The 15,758-nt window shown below is 51.3% G+C and overlaps 1 protein-coding gene across 3 annotated transcripts; it reads right to left on the reverse strand.

The window, feature by feature from the left end:
• Positions 1-10,305: 10,305 nt before the first annotated feature.
• Positions 10,306-15,758, reverse strand: RTL6 (retrotransposon Gag like 6). Of its 3 annotated transcripts, XR_004620765.1 has the most exons (3): positions 15,728-15,758; positions 11,030-15,507; positions 10,306-10,927 (listed from the first exon to the last, which is right to left on the reverse strand). XR_004620765.1 is itself a non-coding variant. In XM_034643941.1 (2 exons), exon 2 carries the CDS (start codon positions 15,201-15,203, stop codon positions 14,484-14,486), a length of 720 nt encoding a protein of 239 aa, XP_034499832.1. In that variant the 5' UTR covers positions 15,204-15,507; positions 15,728-15,758; the 3' UTR covers positions 10,306-14,483. The 3 variants fall into 3 exon arrangements, 2 of the variants coding, with proteins under 2 accessions (XP_034499832.1, XP_034499833.1); XM_034643941.1 differs by having other exon boundaries at positions 10,306-15,507; XM_034643942.1 differs by having other exon boundaries at positions 10,306-15,507; positions 15,659-15,758.

Consider the following 15,758-nt stretch of genomic DNA (forward strand, 5'->3'; position numbering starts at 1 on the left):
TCCATAAAGTGGATAAATTCCTTGAAAGACGTGCATGACTGAAGCTCATTAAAGAAGAAATCGATTACCAAGTAGTCCTATCGACCCATTAAAGCAATGGAACCCACTATCAAACACCTTTTCACTATGAAGACAACTTCAGGCCCACATGGCTTCACCTCGACTTTCTATCCAACAGTTAAGGAAGAAGGAATCCAATCTTACACAAATGGCTTCAGAAAACAGAGAGGGGAAGAGCCCCCAGACTGTTTAATGAGGTGAGCATAACCCCAATAAGAGACATTATAGAAAAGACAATCACAGACCAATATCTTTACTGATAACAAACACAAGATACTCAAAAAATATTCGTAAGTCAGATGCAACATTTTGCAAAAAGGATAATTCTCAATTACCAGGTTGTACTTAACCAAAAATGTAGGGTTGGTTTATCACTGGAAATTCACTCAGTTTAATTCACCGTGGTTACCAGAAGAAAAGAGAAAAAAATGATCGTCTAAATCACAGAGAAAACATTTAATATTCCTTCAACATCCATTCCTGATTAAAAAAAAACCTCTTGTAAATTTAAAAAAGTTCCTCTCACAAAGGGAGAGATGGAAATTTCATGAGTCTGACAAAGAGCACAGATGAGAAACCTTCTACTTAACATCATCACACCTAGTGGTAAAATAATGAGCCATGTGCCCCCAAAGATCAGCAATCAGGCAAGGCTCTCCACTCTCATGACTCATGTATGACATTGTACTAGAATTCCCCATGGTGCAAAATGGCCGGAAAGAGAAATAAAAAGTGCACAGAATGAAAAGACGGACTGAAATTCTTTATTCACAGACGACATGATCATGTACGTAGAAAATCCTAAGGAGTTGGGGGAAAACCTACTAGAACTACTAAATGAATTTAACAGAGTCACAGAATAAAAGCAAATATAAAACTCAGTTTTGGTCTTATAAAACAATTGCAAAATGCAATTTTTCAAAAGATTCCATTTGCAATAACGTCAAGAGTCATAAAATCCATGTAATCCAGGATTACATATGTAAGGGCCACTGACTAAAAACCACAAAACTGCTGGGAAAAAAGAAAGTCCTGAATTAAGTGGGAGAGAAACCACATTCTTGTATTAGACTCAATATTAGTAAAATGTCAGTCCTTGAGGGCTTTCCTCTGCAATTCAATTCCTCACCAATCATTGTCCCAGCAGGCTTCATTAATAGAAATTGATAAAATGATTCTAAAATGTATATGGAATTGGAAAGGACCTAACATAGATCTATGATGATAGAAATGTTCTACTGAGCATTGTAAATGTGATTATTGTATCTGAGAAACTAAAACTTTCATTTTACTTAATTTCAATAATTTATTTAAGATTGTATTCATTTGACAGAGAGAGAGAGAGAGAGAGAATGAGACAGAGCACAAGCAGGGGGGAACAGCAGGCAGAGGGAGAGGGAGAAGCAGGATCCCTGCCGAGCAGGGACCCCAAAGTGGGGCTTGATCCCAGGACTCCAGATTCATGACCTGAGCCAAAGGCAGACGCTTAACCGACTGGACAACCAAGGCGCCCCTAATTTCAATAATTTACATAGCCCCGTATGTCTGGTGACCTGCTGCACTGCACAGCACAGACCTAGAATGTCCAAAGCAACCTGGAAAAGCGAGAACAGAATTCACACTCTCCAGCTTCAAAACTTATTACAAAGTCACAGTACTTGAGATAGCACGGAACAGACAAATAGATTTATGGAATAAAATAGAATCCAGAAGTAGACCAACTTTGTATTTACTCACTGAATTTAGATAAAGTCACTACAGGGGCGCCTGGGTGGCATAGCGGTTAAGCGTCTGCCTTCGGCTCAGGGCGTGATCCCGGCGTTATGGGATCGAGCCCCACATCAGGCTCCTCTGCTATGAGCCTGCTTCTTCCTCTCCCATTCCCCCTGCTTGTGTTCCCTCTCTCGCTGGCTGTCTCTATCTCTGTCAAATAAATAAATAAAATTTTTAAAAAAAAGATAAAATCACTACAGCAACCCAATGGAGAAACAGAAAGTTTCCCAACAAGTAGCTCTAAAACAACTGGATATCCATGTGGAAAAAACAAATTTCACCCCTCATATCATCCACAAAATATTTACTTGAGACGAATCAGAAATCTATGCATAGAAATCAAAACTGTATTTTTTAGATGAAGTTACAAAATATCTGTGCCCTTGGATTGACAAAAGTTTTTAGAACTGGAGAGGGGGAAGCACTAGAGAAATTTCTGGACAGCGATGTTCTGTATCTTGCTAGGGGCTTGGCCGTCAGCTGTGTATGCCTTTTTCAAAACTCACCAAATACTGTACTTAAGACTGATGGTTTCAGGGGCGCCTGGGTGGCACAGCGGTTAAGCGTCTGCCTTCGGCTCAGGGCGTGATCCCGCGTTATGGGATCGAGCCCCACATCAGGCTCTTCCGCTATGAGCCTGCTTCTTCCTCTCCCACTCCCCCTGCTTGTGTTCCCTCTCTCGCTGGCTGTCTCTATCTCTGTAGAATAAAGAAATTAAAAAATCTTAAAAAAAAAAAGACTGATGGTTTCATTGTGAATTAATCCCCCTCCCCCAATTAAAAAAAAGAACAAACATGGATATCTAGTCAGTGTTGTGCATGCTGATGTCCTTCGAAGTAAAGTGTCCTCATCTCTTTAACCTACTTTGCTACACATTAAACGTGAGCTATATTAAGGATGGGTAGAAGGATGGATGGATATGTGATAAAGGAAACGTAGCAAAGTGTTAATTATAGAGTTTAGTTGGTGCATATATGGATGTTTAATATCCAGTTTTCTTTCCAACTTTTATGTATGTTGGAAAATTTTAAATACTGGGGAAACATGAGGGGGAAAAGAATGTATACTGATGGCTGGCAAAAAAAAAAAAAGGCTCAGCATCATTAGAAATCAAGGAAATGTAAACTAAAGCCATTATGAGATGAGAATACAAGCCCTCCAGAATGGCTGAAATTAGAATGACTGACAGTACCAAAAGAAGACGGAAAGATACATCAACATGAACTCTCATACACAGCTAACACCAGCATTAAATGGTGCAGCCATTCTGGAAAACAGGTTGGCAGTTTCTTATAAGTGGTACGCCTCACCCATGACCCAGCGATTCGGCTCCTAGGTATTTACCCAAAAGAAATGCAAGCTTAGGTGCATAAAAAGACTTCTGTGGATCCACTCATAGCAACTTGATTCATGTTTGCTCAACCTGGAAATGGCCTAGATGTCCATCAACATGGTCTACCAGTACAAGCACTGATCAGCAGTAAAGCAAGAATGAACGACCAACGCATGCGCCAACATGGACGCATCTCAGATACATCGTAATGAGCAGAAGACACTGGAATACAAGAGTGCAGGCTCTAGGATTCCATGCATATTAGGTGGCAGGACAGCCAAAGCTAATCTATGGGCCTAGGAATTGAAACAGCGGTTGTAGGGATGAGGAGAGACTGCCTGGCAGGAGGCACAGGGAACTCTCTGGAGTCGTGGAAATGTTCTATGTCTTGATTCTGGTGGTAGTTACATGGGGGATGCATTTGTCAAAACACATCAAAGAATGAATTTAGGTTCTGTTTACTTCACTGCATGTAAACTATATCTTGATTTTTAAAAAATTAATATCGAATGGAATATATATATCAAAGCCAGGGAAGAATAGTTATGGAAGTTACATACCTCCATATAATGACATATTACTAAATCATTAGCTTCTTTTCAAATAACATTTTTAACAATGTGGTAAAACTTGCATCATAGTAGGTCAGTTTTATGAGGGACATAAAATTGTACGTTTAGTGTAATCCCAAACTGGAAAAAAGATGGCTAGTTCCTTGAGTCTAAGATGCTATTGATTTTAAGACTAAACACAGATTTTAATAACTTTTCCTCTTTAGGGCCTCAACCGAGTTTGAGCAAGCCCCCTTTCACCTCCTTGGGCCTCCGCTTGGGTATCAAGCACTTGGAGGCCACCTCTACCCTCCTTCCCTAGTATGACATACAGGTGGCTTTCCTGCTCCTCCCTCGCGAGAACGAGTACTCCATGAGGACAGCGTCTCTGTCTCTCCATGACCTCTTCAGTTCTAGAACAGTGTCTGGCATACAGCAGGAGCCCAGTCAGTGTGTGTCGCTGTGCTTGCTTTTCTCATTCAGATTCTGAAGTTTCTTCGGAATCACTCCAGGCAGTTGGTGTGCTCATGGCGGCACCCCTTCGACATGCTGTTTTTCATGCCCCCAAAGCTCCTGTAGGATTGAGAACACCAGTGTTTTCTCTGCTTTCCCTGGTTTGCTATTTTATAGCTTCGCGAGGTTTTTTTCATGATTTTAAGTAAATTATGTGTAACTGGTTTATTGAGGGTCTCATCTTCTCAGTAATATAAATAGAAACAATTTTATGTCTTCCAAACCCCAATCCAAGTGGGATTTGCTGAACCCCTTCTCCGCTAGGTAGGAGGTCCCTTAATGACATCTTGGCCAGACTCCAGGGTTTTCTTGTCATTTTTGTCTGTAGAACAGTCTCTTGGTGTTTAAGACTAAGCTCTGTTTATTTCTAAAGAATGTTCAGCTCAGACACAATGGGGCTTGTCCCCTTCCTTCTGCCCGGGGCTGGTGAGCGCTTTCTGGGGGGCCTGGTGGCTTGGAGGAGCTGTCGAGGCCTTCTCTCTACTGGACCTCACTCGGCCTCGCCAGACCACATTCACCCACGTGTCAGGGCAGCTCAAGGGAAGAGGGCATAGGGGAGCAAATTCTCATTCCACCTGGGCCGGCCACCCGTCCCTGCCCCCATCTACCCACCTCTGCTGGCTGAGGCCCGCAGGGGCAGCCACACTCACTGCTCCGATGCACGCTTTCTTCTGTGCCACACTGTGAGAACACCAGGTGGCTCGAGCCCAAAATAGTCACCCAGGGCCCAGGCCCCCTCCACTGTATGGATCTGTCATCTGCACTACGGGATTTTCAAGGTCACCTTGACCGTGAGCATTGATTCAACTGGCAGAAGGGGAAAGAGCACAGAGGTCCCCTCCCACCCAGTGGGAAAGGAAGCTTTTTTGTCCAGGAAGAAGAGCTAACAGGTTTGGTGAACACTCGGCCAGTCTATGCGAGCTTTTGGTCCTAGTGGAATGGCTTATCTAAGAAATCCCTTCAGGTGTGGGTGCTGATGGCTTGTCCGAGTTCAGAATATACAGTTTATTCATTGCCTTTTATTCTCATGTTTGGGTCTTGGCTACAACAGGAAAAGCCCAGCTCGATATCCTGCAACCGTGTATGCCAGAAATCAAACGCCTTTCCTTGACAGGCGGAGGCTTTCGCAGCTGTCCTGAGCCCGAGATGGCCATTGGAGACTCCGGCACAAACTGCACGAGCCTTTCCTGTCACTGAAAACGCTGGGATAGGACCAGAGAGAGCGGGCAGTTTCCATCAGTTTCAACTGTGGTGCTCCGTCTGTGACCATCAGGTCTAAGGGGACACATTACTTTCTTGGAATCCAGAAAACTCCACAGCTAAATCCAGAAGCCATAGAACCTAGGGAAGGACCACTGAAAGAGGGGCAAGAGTTGGCCAAGTCCACCGAGCCGTTTGTGATGAGGGCGTTGGTCAGTCGCCTGGGGTTCAGGGAGGCTGTGGAAGATAGCTAGGGTCACAAGCTGCTTCCTAACCCCAGGAGGTCACCCAGTGGGGTGGGGCGGGGGTCGGTCTCAGGAGCAGAGGCTGGAGTAGGCGAATAACTGGGGAAAGGGGAGGGCAGCCACACTGGCCAAGAGCCAGCCACGAGACAGTGATGGGTTTCCAACGGTGTCTGATGCGGACCAGTGACAAGGCAGAGGAGCGTTGGACGCTGAGTGACAGGGTCCGACCGCCCAGGACCCAGCAAGGCAGCGTGTGGGTCACCAGCCACAGAAGCAGCACGGCGACCAGAGCTTAATCTTGGGTTCAGGCTCTGACTCCCAGAGCACTGTGAAGTCAAGCACGCAGAGGGGCTCCTCCAGGCCTCTGCTCATGTGCTAAGAGAAGAAGATAAAGTTACAAAATGTTAGAAAGTCATGGATAATGTTCTCATTTGGAAGAGATGAGATTATATGAAAATCCAAGAGGATCAATTTCAAAACTTATAAAAACATGACGATTTCGTGAAGATGGCAATGTAAACGCGGTACAATACGGTATCTCTAATTTATACCACGCGTGACCCATTTGGAAAGAAAAGGAAAGGCTTCTGGCTGTAGCTGTGGTGGAGGGGGAGGCGGTGCGCGGACCGGGTGGGACTCGGAGCCCAGAAGCCAGGAGTGATGGCTCCGCAGGGCGCACCCAGGGCCCCACCGCTCTGGGGCTCTAGGCTGCGGTGGGCCACTCCGGGCCGCGGGCCCTGCCCGGGCGCCTCCTGGGCCCCGGGCGCCTCACCCCTGCCCCGGCCACAGGGCAGCGGCCCCGGCCACACGCGCAGACGCGAGGCTGGAGGTCTCCCAGGCCCCGCTCACCGGTGCGCACGGTTCCCAGTTCCCACGGCCTTCCTGCTCTGAAGAAATGCGCTTTCGTTATTTTCAAGCGCTTCTGTACATACATCCGGTGATATGTGTGTGTGCGTGTGTGTGACGTGTGTGTGTGTGGTGAGTGTGGTGAGTGTGATATGTGGTGTGTGGTGTAGATGTGTGTGTCTGTGTGTCTGTGCGTGTGTGCTGGCAGCAGTGGTCTCACCTCATATGCTTGGAGCCGAAAGGAGAGGGTCCAGTACAAACCGGGTCGTGACCCAGCACATACCCTCCCTCGCACCAGAGCGATGCCCACGGGTTCAGGGGAGAGACTAGACGGACCGTGGTTAAGAGGCAGATTAAGAGGAACCCAAGGACCAGGTTCAGGTCCCAGAAATGGCTCTACCAGCTGTGTGACGGTGGACCCGTCGCTCACCCACCCTGGCTCTGTTTCCTGGCCCGTTGGGGTGTGGAACACTCCCGGTCTGTGTGGGTGGCGGGAGGATTAAGAAACGGAAGGAGGAGGAGGAGACAAAGTCTGAGTAATGGGATGGACGGTCACAGACCACCGTCCCCAGCACATGGACTCTGACACAGAGGTTCACCTGCAGGGAGTTTATTGAGACATGGTCTCTGGTCAACACCGGCGGGGAGCGAAGGAAGTAGGACCCAGCAGAAGCCAAGCTGGGCTGTGTCATGGTCACTAGGGCCTCGGTCAGTGCCGCAGAGAGCTCAGGGGCTGGGATGGCCCTTCGGGGTTCCCCACGCCGACCAGTGCTTGTGCACGCTGCCAGAGGAAAGGAGGCACGGTCCCCGGTGAGGCAGTGCCTTCACCTGCAGGCAAGTCTGGGGAAGAACCATGCCTGAGGCGACCGGCCTCCAACATCCCGGCTCTGGGACAGTGAGCGGTTCAGTTCTGGCAGGGAAGCTGGGGGCCCGCTGCCTCTGTTCCCGGAGCAGAATGTCACCATTCACTGGAGATGCTTCTGGGGTCTGTGAAAACTGGAAGGAATCACCTGGAAAGCCCGACAAGCTACTCCACGCTCAGTGAAATGGTCAAATAGAAACACCACTGATCTCTCCCGTGTGTCAGCAGTGACCTCGCAGTCAATATAAAGCAAACCCGGGACAGGAGCAGACTGGCCGTGGAATCATATTCCCAAGGAAACATTAGCTGCTAGGATGTTTACTGCATGCCATTTAATGATGACAAAACTCGTAAACAAGTTACATCCCAAAACCGAGGGGTGGCTTGAGTCAAGGGTGGTAAGTCCAGAGATAGGATATTATTCATTTATCAATCACATTTTAAAAAAAAATGCCATGGCGTTGGCAAGTTCTCCTCACGTATTATGTGGGTAAAAAAAACCCCGAAACAGGTCAATAAGGAGTATATACAGTATGATCCCATTTTGTAAAAAAGAAAACAGGACAAAGGGGTGTGGGGACTGCTGGAGGTTCCAGTTTTCTTCGGCAGGTGGCCTGGATGTCGTGGACCCAAGACTCCCAGCTGTCGTGCTGTCCTGGTCAACCACTGAACGTTTTCCCAAGCGGCTTCTCTGTTAGCCCCCCGGGGTTGGGTGCTGGGGACACACATGCATCGGACCTCAGCTCTGCCGTCAAGGAGCACACGGTCTAGCGGGGGAGAAGAGCAGAAGCTCGCTAACACAGTGTGATGGCTTGTAACAGCTGTAAGGCTGGGGTGGGCGTGAGGGTGTTGTTCAAGGAAGGTTTCTAAGAGGACGAAATTTGACCCTGGTCTTTCCACAGGACTAAGAGCATGAGGGGAGGCAGGGGGACCAAGGGGAGCAGTGGTGGGGATACAAAGCTATGTGACTGAGGGTCGTTGGGGAGAAGCATCGGAAGACCTTGGTGAAGGCCTTCGTCCTTGGTGGGGATGAAGGTGAGAAGGCAAGGATGACGCCCAGACTCCTGGCCTGAGGACCACGCAGATGGAGCCAGCACACACTGAGAGGGAGACTCGGTGGGCCCCGGGATAGAATTCTACCAGGCTGGGTACATGGAGCTCAAAGCGAAAACCGGTGTCATGCATTCGCTGAGGGTGCAGGCCCTGTTCCAGCCTGGGCTCCTGGGCCACACAGTGGGCTTGGCTGGGGGACCGCAGCTCCGTGCCTCCACCATCAGGCAGAGTGGGTGGCTGGGTCCTTGTGGGACATCCGGGGCCTGCCAGCAAGGTGTTACGTGTACTCTATAGACTTTTCCATAGCAGAAGACACTGACTTGGCAACAGGGGCAGATTTTAACCCCCATTCCTAAACCACCTCGTATCTTAGAGATGTCATTGGTGGAAACCCCCAGTTGGGTGGGGGGGCAAGGTCTTGGGCTGGTAGGGGGAAGGCACACCCGGCTCACAGCACCCCACTTGCACACAACTCACCAAAGCAGCGATGCCTTTCCAAGCTCTGCACCTGTTACCAAGATTTTGGGAAAACTTAGAATTAATGTTTGTTTATCTGGTGGGAAACATTAAGAAAACCTGAAGGGGGGGGAGCCCTCCTAGATAGAAATACGAATTAAAGAACTGAAGTCATTTTAAAAAGGGAGGCAGAGGGAAATCAGTGGATCAATAGATAATAGAAAAGTTGGCCCTATAAAAAATAAGAGCTTCAAATGTGAGGAAGGGAACATACATCAGTGAGATGGAAAGAGTTAATATATGATCTCAGGATGTTTAAATGTTTGGGGAAACAAGTCAGTTGAGAGCCTCACCTCACACTCCTTGCCAGACTAATTCCAGAACCAACTTCATTAACATTTGAAACACTGAAAGAGGGGCGCCTGGGTGGCTCAGTCGGTTAAGCGGTTAAGCGTCTGCCTTCGGCTCCCAGGGTCCTGGGATCAAGCCCCATGTTGGGCTCCCTGCTCAGTGGGGAGTCTGCTTCTCCCTCCCTCTTCCCCTCACCCCCGCTTGTGCGCTCTCTCTCTCTCTCTCAAATAAATAAAATCTTGAAAAAAATAAAAATAACACACTGAAAGAAACCACAAAGGACCAGATGCTGGTGTCCACAGGCCCACCTAGTCTCAGCTCTTCTTAGACCAGCGGTTCTGAGTGGGCAGGGACCCTGGTAGGGGGTGAGGTAAAATTGGCTTTGTAATAATGCTCGAATATTCTCTGCCTTTCCCACTGTATCTCATGAGTCCCCGGTGGAATTTTTCAGAGGCTACATGAGAAGTGATCTTGCAGAAGCGGGTGGAAGACTCCAGCTGTCTGCTAGTGGGCCAGGCATTGAAGGAATTTGCAAAAATGGAGAACAACGCCGCTCTTCTCACCTTTTTTTGTGTTGGGAAATAGAGATTTTTCATTAAAATATGCTATTTATGATGTCAAGTAATGAGTTTATTTTCAAAATAATATTTTCAGACATTCTCCATTTTAACATGTTAAATGTTGATAAGATCGACATAAGAAAAAGCTCTCGGGGGTCCTAAGTGATTTTTAACGGCACAAAGGGATTCTGAGGCTGGAGAATGGCTCTCGATCCACAGGCGTGTGGGCTGGGCCTTGTTTCCCTCACCCACAAACCCCGAGCACCCAGCTTCCACCCATGCCACAAGCTGGCAAAGCTTAACGGAGCGCCTACCATGTCATGTAGTTACGGGTACGACAATATAGCCGTGAGCAAAAGGGACAAAACCTATATGCCTCTGTCGTGTTGTGTGAGAGTGTAGCGGGCACCGTGCCCAATGAGAGAGTGGATCGGCTGTGTAAGAAGTCAGAATGTCCGTAACACACACACAAAAGTAAAAAGCGGGACACACGGGCAGCAAATATGACACACGACAGGTTAATATCTTTAATATATAACGAGCTCATACAAATTTATCAGACCCCAGTAGATAAGGGCAAGGGACACTGACGATCCACAAAAGAGGAAATACAACTGCTTAACATGGAAAGATGTCTGACTTTGCTAGAAAGCAAAGAAATGCAAACTGAGACGCAAGGCTAGGTTTCATTATCAGATCAGCAAGTATTTAGCCAGAGGATAATACTCAGAGCTGGCGAGACAGTGGAACGGGCACGTACGTCCTCGCTGGCAGCAGTGTCAATGGGGACAAACGTTGCTGGAAACCATTCTGTCGATACGTAATAAGGGGCTCAAAGGTTTTCATATTAATTCCATAACCCCACCTCTGAGAATCTATCCTAAGGAAATAACTTGACATTGGGGAAAAGCGTTATGCACAAGGAAATTCTTCCATCTCCAGTGGTGAGAAATTAGTAACAGAATGGGCGATCAACCATGGGCACTACTGTCCGTCTACGTGATGGGGGACACAGCCGGTTCAAACTAAAATCAGTAATAACGTGTCACGGGTTAGTCCCCTGATAGAAGTGAAAACACCCACACACTATCGTATCAGTACGGAAGGCAGTTATCACCACTATGCTGCAACAAAAAGAAGAAAAACCATGAGAGACGGGGGCAGAAGGGAGGGGGCTGGCAGGAGAACCACCAAAATGTTCCAACTTCTCTCCTCTCACTTCCTACCTTATTTTCCGAAATTGCTCTAAGGTGCAGGTTTGCTCTGAGAACGAAGAGACCTAGTATGTTGCTACTTGCTCACGGAGTCAGTGACGTCGCAGTGAGGAGCGAGGGTCCCTACCATCCCCTGCACTGCGTCTGCTCCGCGCCAACCGCCACATCGCATGTTAGGACCCCGAGAGACGACACAGCGGACCTGTCCTCCACGTAGTCTTCTCCCGACACTGGGAAGCCACGGCTGTTGGCCCAACAAGGTGCTCCGCGCTTCCTGCGGCAGATTCCGGTCTTGACCTCAGCGCTAAGCCCCCCGTCTAACGCCTCCCAGGCACTGGGGATCTTAGTTTTTCTACAAGGATCTCCTACTCCTCCTCCCACCTGAACCCCACTGCTGGCGGTGGCCCATGGGGGTGTCCTTTTACACAACTGTAAGGCTTGCCCCCCTTAAGGTAGCCTAAGGACGTGCCCAACTGTCCCTCCCATTTCTCTCTCCTACAGGCCGAACTGCCAGGACCGCGGTCACGCAGCAAGTGGTCTGCCACGCTGGACAGCAGGGACCCACACACCAGGAAAAGTCCTATCAGCACCTTCTCGGGGGTTTTTGCACCCCTGTCATTACTTACTCATCATATACTTACCTGGAACCCACGAACCAGGTCTTTGCTTTTTCCTATAAGTCACCAAAATGCTTTAGGACATTAAGTTAATCCCAAGGTCACACTATACATTTGGCCAGGAAGTCACCCCTTCTCCTAAATTCCATCTCAAATGATGCCCTGTTATGCCATGAGGTTTACTTACCAGATGGGGTATCAGGTAGACCAGAAAAACCACAATATAGTTCAAATAATGTCAACACCATGAAAAACATAAAACTTTTGCTCACATGCACTGTTTAACACTACTAACTGCCTGTCCCTGTTATAAATCAATACTTGTTCTCTTAAATTCAGAGAAATTCCAACCCTGGAGTCTGCACAAAGCCGCTCCCCTCCCCCACTTCCTTCTTCAGCGTGACCCTCCCCCGTCACGCGGTCTGGCTCTGGGCTGCATGGACCATGGGTCCCAACCTCTCCCAGGGAGACTCCCAATGTGGGGCCTCTTCCGAGTCCGATGCGGGGCAACCCCAAGCCTCTCGTGCACTCACTTCCAAAGCTGCCGGCAGCGCTCCAGGACGCCCGTGTGCCACAGCACGAGGCCCAAGCCCACGAACAGAAGCACCAGCGGTTGAAACAAAACTCACCCAACCAAAGGGAGCTGGAGCGGCAGCCTGGACGGGGCGCCACCCACCCCATGGCCGAGGGACGGGTCACGGGGCAGCCTGGCCTCCGCGGCTCAGGCCTGTTGCGCATGGCTGCGCGGCTCCAAGGCTGCGCGCAACGCAAGCATAGCAGGACTCCTACGTCCCACAGGGGTAGGCCCAGGGGTCGGCGAGACGGCACAGCTCCCGCCCTGCTTCCAAGCTGGGTCTCCCACCCTCGCCGGGCTGGGCCACATGGAAACCTTCAGGGTGCCTCCTACCCCAGCAGGCCTCCTGTCCCCCGGGTGCCTGCACCCCTCCGCCTAGCAGGCAGATAGCAGAGCACTGAGCACGAAGAGAAAGTGATCTGTACAACCCCCACTAGAGCTCCCACCCCCCCAGAATGGTGGCCCCACTGTGTGTCCTCCCCCCTCCCATTCATGCTTAATGAGCACCATGGTCCCACCTGCACAGCCTTGGCTGGAATCCAGGGGGGCCTGAAGCCTGTATTCAGGCAGTTTTCAGCAGGGCAGTTGGGCTAACAGAGTTTACAATGAGTGGGTGCCAGTGATCCACGAACCCCAGCAGCCACTAAATATCCTCGACCTTGTAGTGGCCGCTTCAAGAACGCAGTCACCTTCCCCAGCATCATCAAAACTCTTCAGAAGAAAGGATGGACCCTAGGACCCAACCTCTGGGTGTCCCAAGACACTGGTCTTCAGATGGGTGCAGAGGCCATCCTTCTGCAGTCAAGCCAGGACCACTTGGGGGCAGGTGGACCCAGGGTAAGACACCTCCTCTTCCCCATGGTCCAGGCGGTCATGTAAATGCGGTTCATTTGGCATTAAATATGGCGAGAGCATCATGGTCCAAAGGGCTTGGCCAAGTCTCATTTAGAAAGTGATTTCTGGGCGTCCCCTGGGAGGAACCAAAAGGCCATCCACCGTTACAGGTGGAATTCTGTCCCTCGGAATTCGGACCCAAGTGCCAGTTTTGTCCTGTCCCCACATTAGGACCAAGGTAAACTGTAGCTCTTTCCCTTTACAAATGCCACAAAGGCCCTGATGGGGCCGTCAGAGGCAAATACTCCTTCCTTAAGTGCTTAATGATGCATCCCAGAGGATCGGGGTCTCCAGCTAGGAGTCCCTGTTTTCTGAGTCAAAGGCTAGACTGTCTACCCGATGAGACAGCCCAGGCATGGGGAGGACATGCTGTCTGTGGCTTTGGAGACCTAGAGGTGGTGTGGGTGGCCGAGGTGAAGGCCGCATGTCATCTGAATGAAGATGGGAACAGGTCTCGAGCTAGACAGGCCTACCGCCAAGTGATGGGGGGCAAAGAGGAGGGGGCGACTACACACTAACTGGCGGTGGTTCCCGCTGGCACCCCCCCCCCAGCCCGCTGTGGGGCTCACGCAGGGATGTACGGGAACGGGCTGCCTGCGGCGGCTCCGCAATCCAAAGTCACAATGACGTCCTGCGGCAGGAAAGTTCCAGATTCCCAGAATGCCCGGCGAGAGAACACTGGCAACTGAAGCCAAGCATTCCGGCAGGTGCTTCTCCCCTTAGCTGCGTTAGCGCGCTTTCCCTGTGGCGACAATGGGACCTACTGACCACGTGTTCATGCGCAGAGCGAAGCCTGCCCACCAGAAATGCTGGCATCGCACTCCCAGCAGTGAACACCTGGCCACCGCAGGAGGGTCGAGGCCCCCGCCTGCCATCCCGGGGCCTGGCATGGCTGGTGATCACCTACGGGTGTGAAGCCAGACTCCCCTCCCCCAGGTACCCAGAACACGGCACCAGCCTGGCCGAAGTGGCTCCCCTCCATCATCAGTGGGGAGCTGCCCTGGGGGCCTGCACAGGGTGGTGTAGAAACATCCGTGAACCTAGTCGGGCTGGGAGAGATCAGCCCAAAGGATCCGCAGTGGGCTGTGGGGTCACTGCGACCAAGCGGCAGAGCTGTGGTCACCAGGAGAGCTGGGGCTGCAAGCAAGCGAGGGGAAGCATGCACTGCGGGTACAAAGCTAGCACAGATCACTAGGAAGCAAGGTGGGTAACAGGGCGCCCACGAGTGATGAAGGAAGATCTTATGGAACAGGTCTGGAGGGGCAGGGAGGAATGTCTTCAAACAAGGACGATGCTGTTGTCCTATGGACGTTTCTTCTACGTAGCAAAGGGCGTATGCTGTCTGCGTGGCTGCAGATGCGACCTGGGTGGTGGCCGATTCTTAAAGGTTCCGTGCTCGGGTGGGCAGAGCCGGGGCTGGACTAGTCCCATTGGAGGCTGGATGCACGGGGCAAGGCCCTGTGCCCGTGGCAGCCAGCTGGCGGCAGAGCATCTGGCGCTCCCGCACGGCTCGATTGGAGGCGGAAGTCTTCCTGATTTGGGCGCGCCGTGCATGCCGGAGTGGAGACTTGTAGGTTCTCCGCAACTCTGCCAGGAACCCCTGATAGTTGTTGCGCAGGGGGCTGTCAGGTTGCATGTGGGGGATGGCCCACTTCTCTGCCTCCCCAGTCAGCCGGGACACAAGGAACGCCACTCTTTCGGCCTCACCTGGGAAGCGGGAGGCCTGGAAGATCATGAACCTGTCCATTTGCATCAAGAACCCTGCCAGCTGCCCGGGGTCTCCAGAAAAGGGCTCGGGCAGAGAGGTTGGAGGCGTGGTCATTGGTCGGGTCCCATTGGAGGTAATTGCTGAGATGGGCGGGGTGATCTGCAGCGCCCCCGGAATCCGGGCCCTGGTGCGTAGCAAGGTCAGCTCTGCCATCACGCTCTCCAGCATGTTGGTGAGATTGGCCTTCTCCGCCCGCAGGGTAGAGGCCTCCCGCCTCAGCGCGGAGTTGGTCAGGCGCAGGGAGGTCAGGGTGTCGATGACGTCATCCATTTGGGCACTGGTAGACGCTGCAGAGGCCGGGCTTTCGGCTTTTGATGTCTGGGGTTGGACCATGTTGGCCAGAGGTTAGCGGAAGGCTGAGACGGGTGCGCTGGGAGAAGGGGGTGTGCGTAACCCAGAACCTGTGCACCTGTGATGCTAAAATTGGGTAGACCCCGACAGGAACCAGGGAAAGGGCAGGGTTCAACACTCAGGGTGGCTGAGAAGACCAAACAAGAAGGCAGGGCAGACGGAGCCCACAGCCGGGGCCAGGCAGGTGGCGCAGGCCCTGGGGGATGCCGATTCCGGAGGCGGCTCCTTTATCACAGACCTCACTCGGCCAAGGCGGGCTGCACAGGGGGTTGGATTGTTCTGGGCCCTGAAGGAGGAAAAGATGTTTTAAGAAACGTCTGGACTGCGTAGAGAGGGGTGGAAGGGAAGGCCGCGGCGTGGGGGGGTGGGGGCGGAAAGCGGGCGGGCAGAGGCTCCCGGGCTCGAAGCCCCCTCCCCGCGCGGGGCCCGGCGCCCACCTTGCGCAGAACAAAGGGCGGATGCACCTGCGGCGGCGCGGGGGCCCGGGACCGGCGGCGGGCGCGTACCTGGGTCTCCGCCGGCTTCCTCCGCGGCTCC

This window comes from Ailuropoda melanoleuca, chromosome 15 (genome assembly GCF_002007445.2).
Source record: "Ailuropoda melanoleuca isolate Jingjing chromosome 15, ASM200744v2, whole genome shotgun sequence".
Lineage (NCBI taxonomy): Eukaryota > Metazoa > Chordata > Mammalia > Carnivora > Ursidae > Ailuropoda > Ailuropoda melanoleuca.

Coding starts and splice junctions, on each gene's coding strand:
- RTL6 (XM_034643941.1), bottom strand. CDS start 15,203: ATGGTCCAACCCCAGACATCAAAAGCCGAAAGCCCGGCCTCTGCAGCG.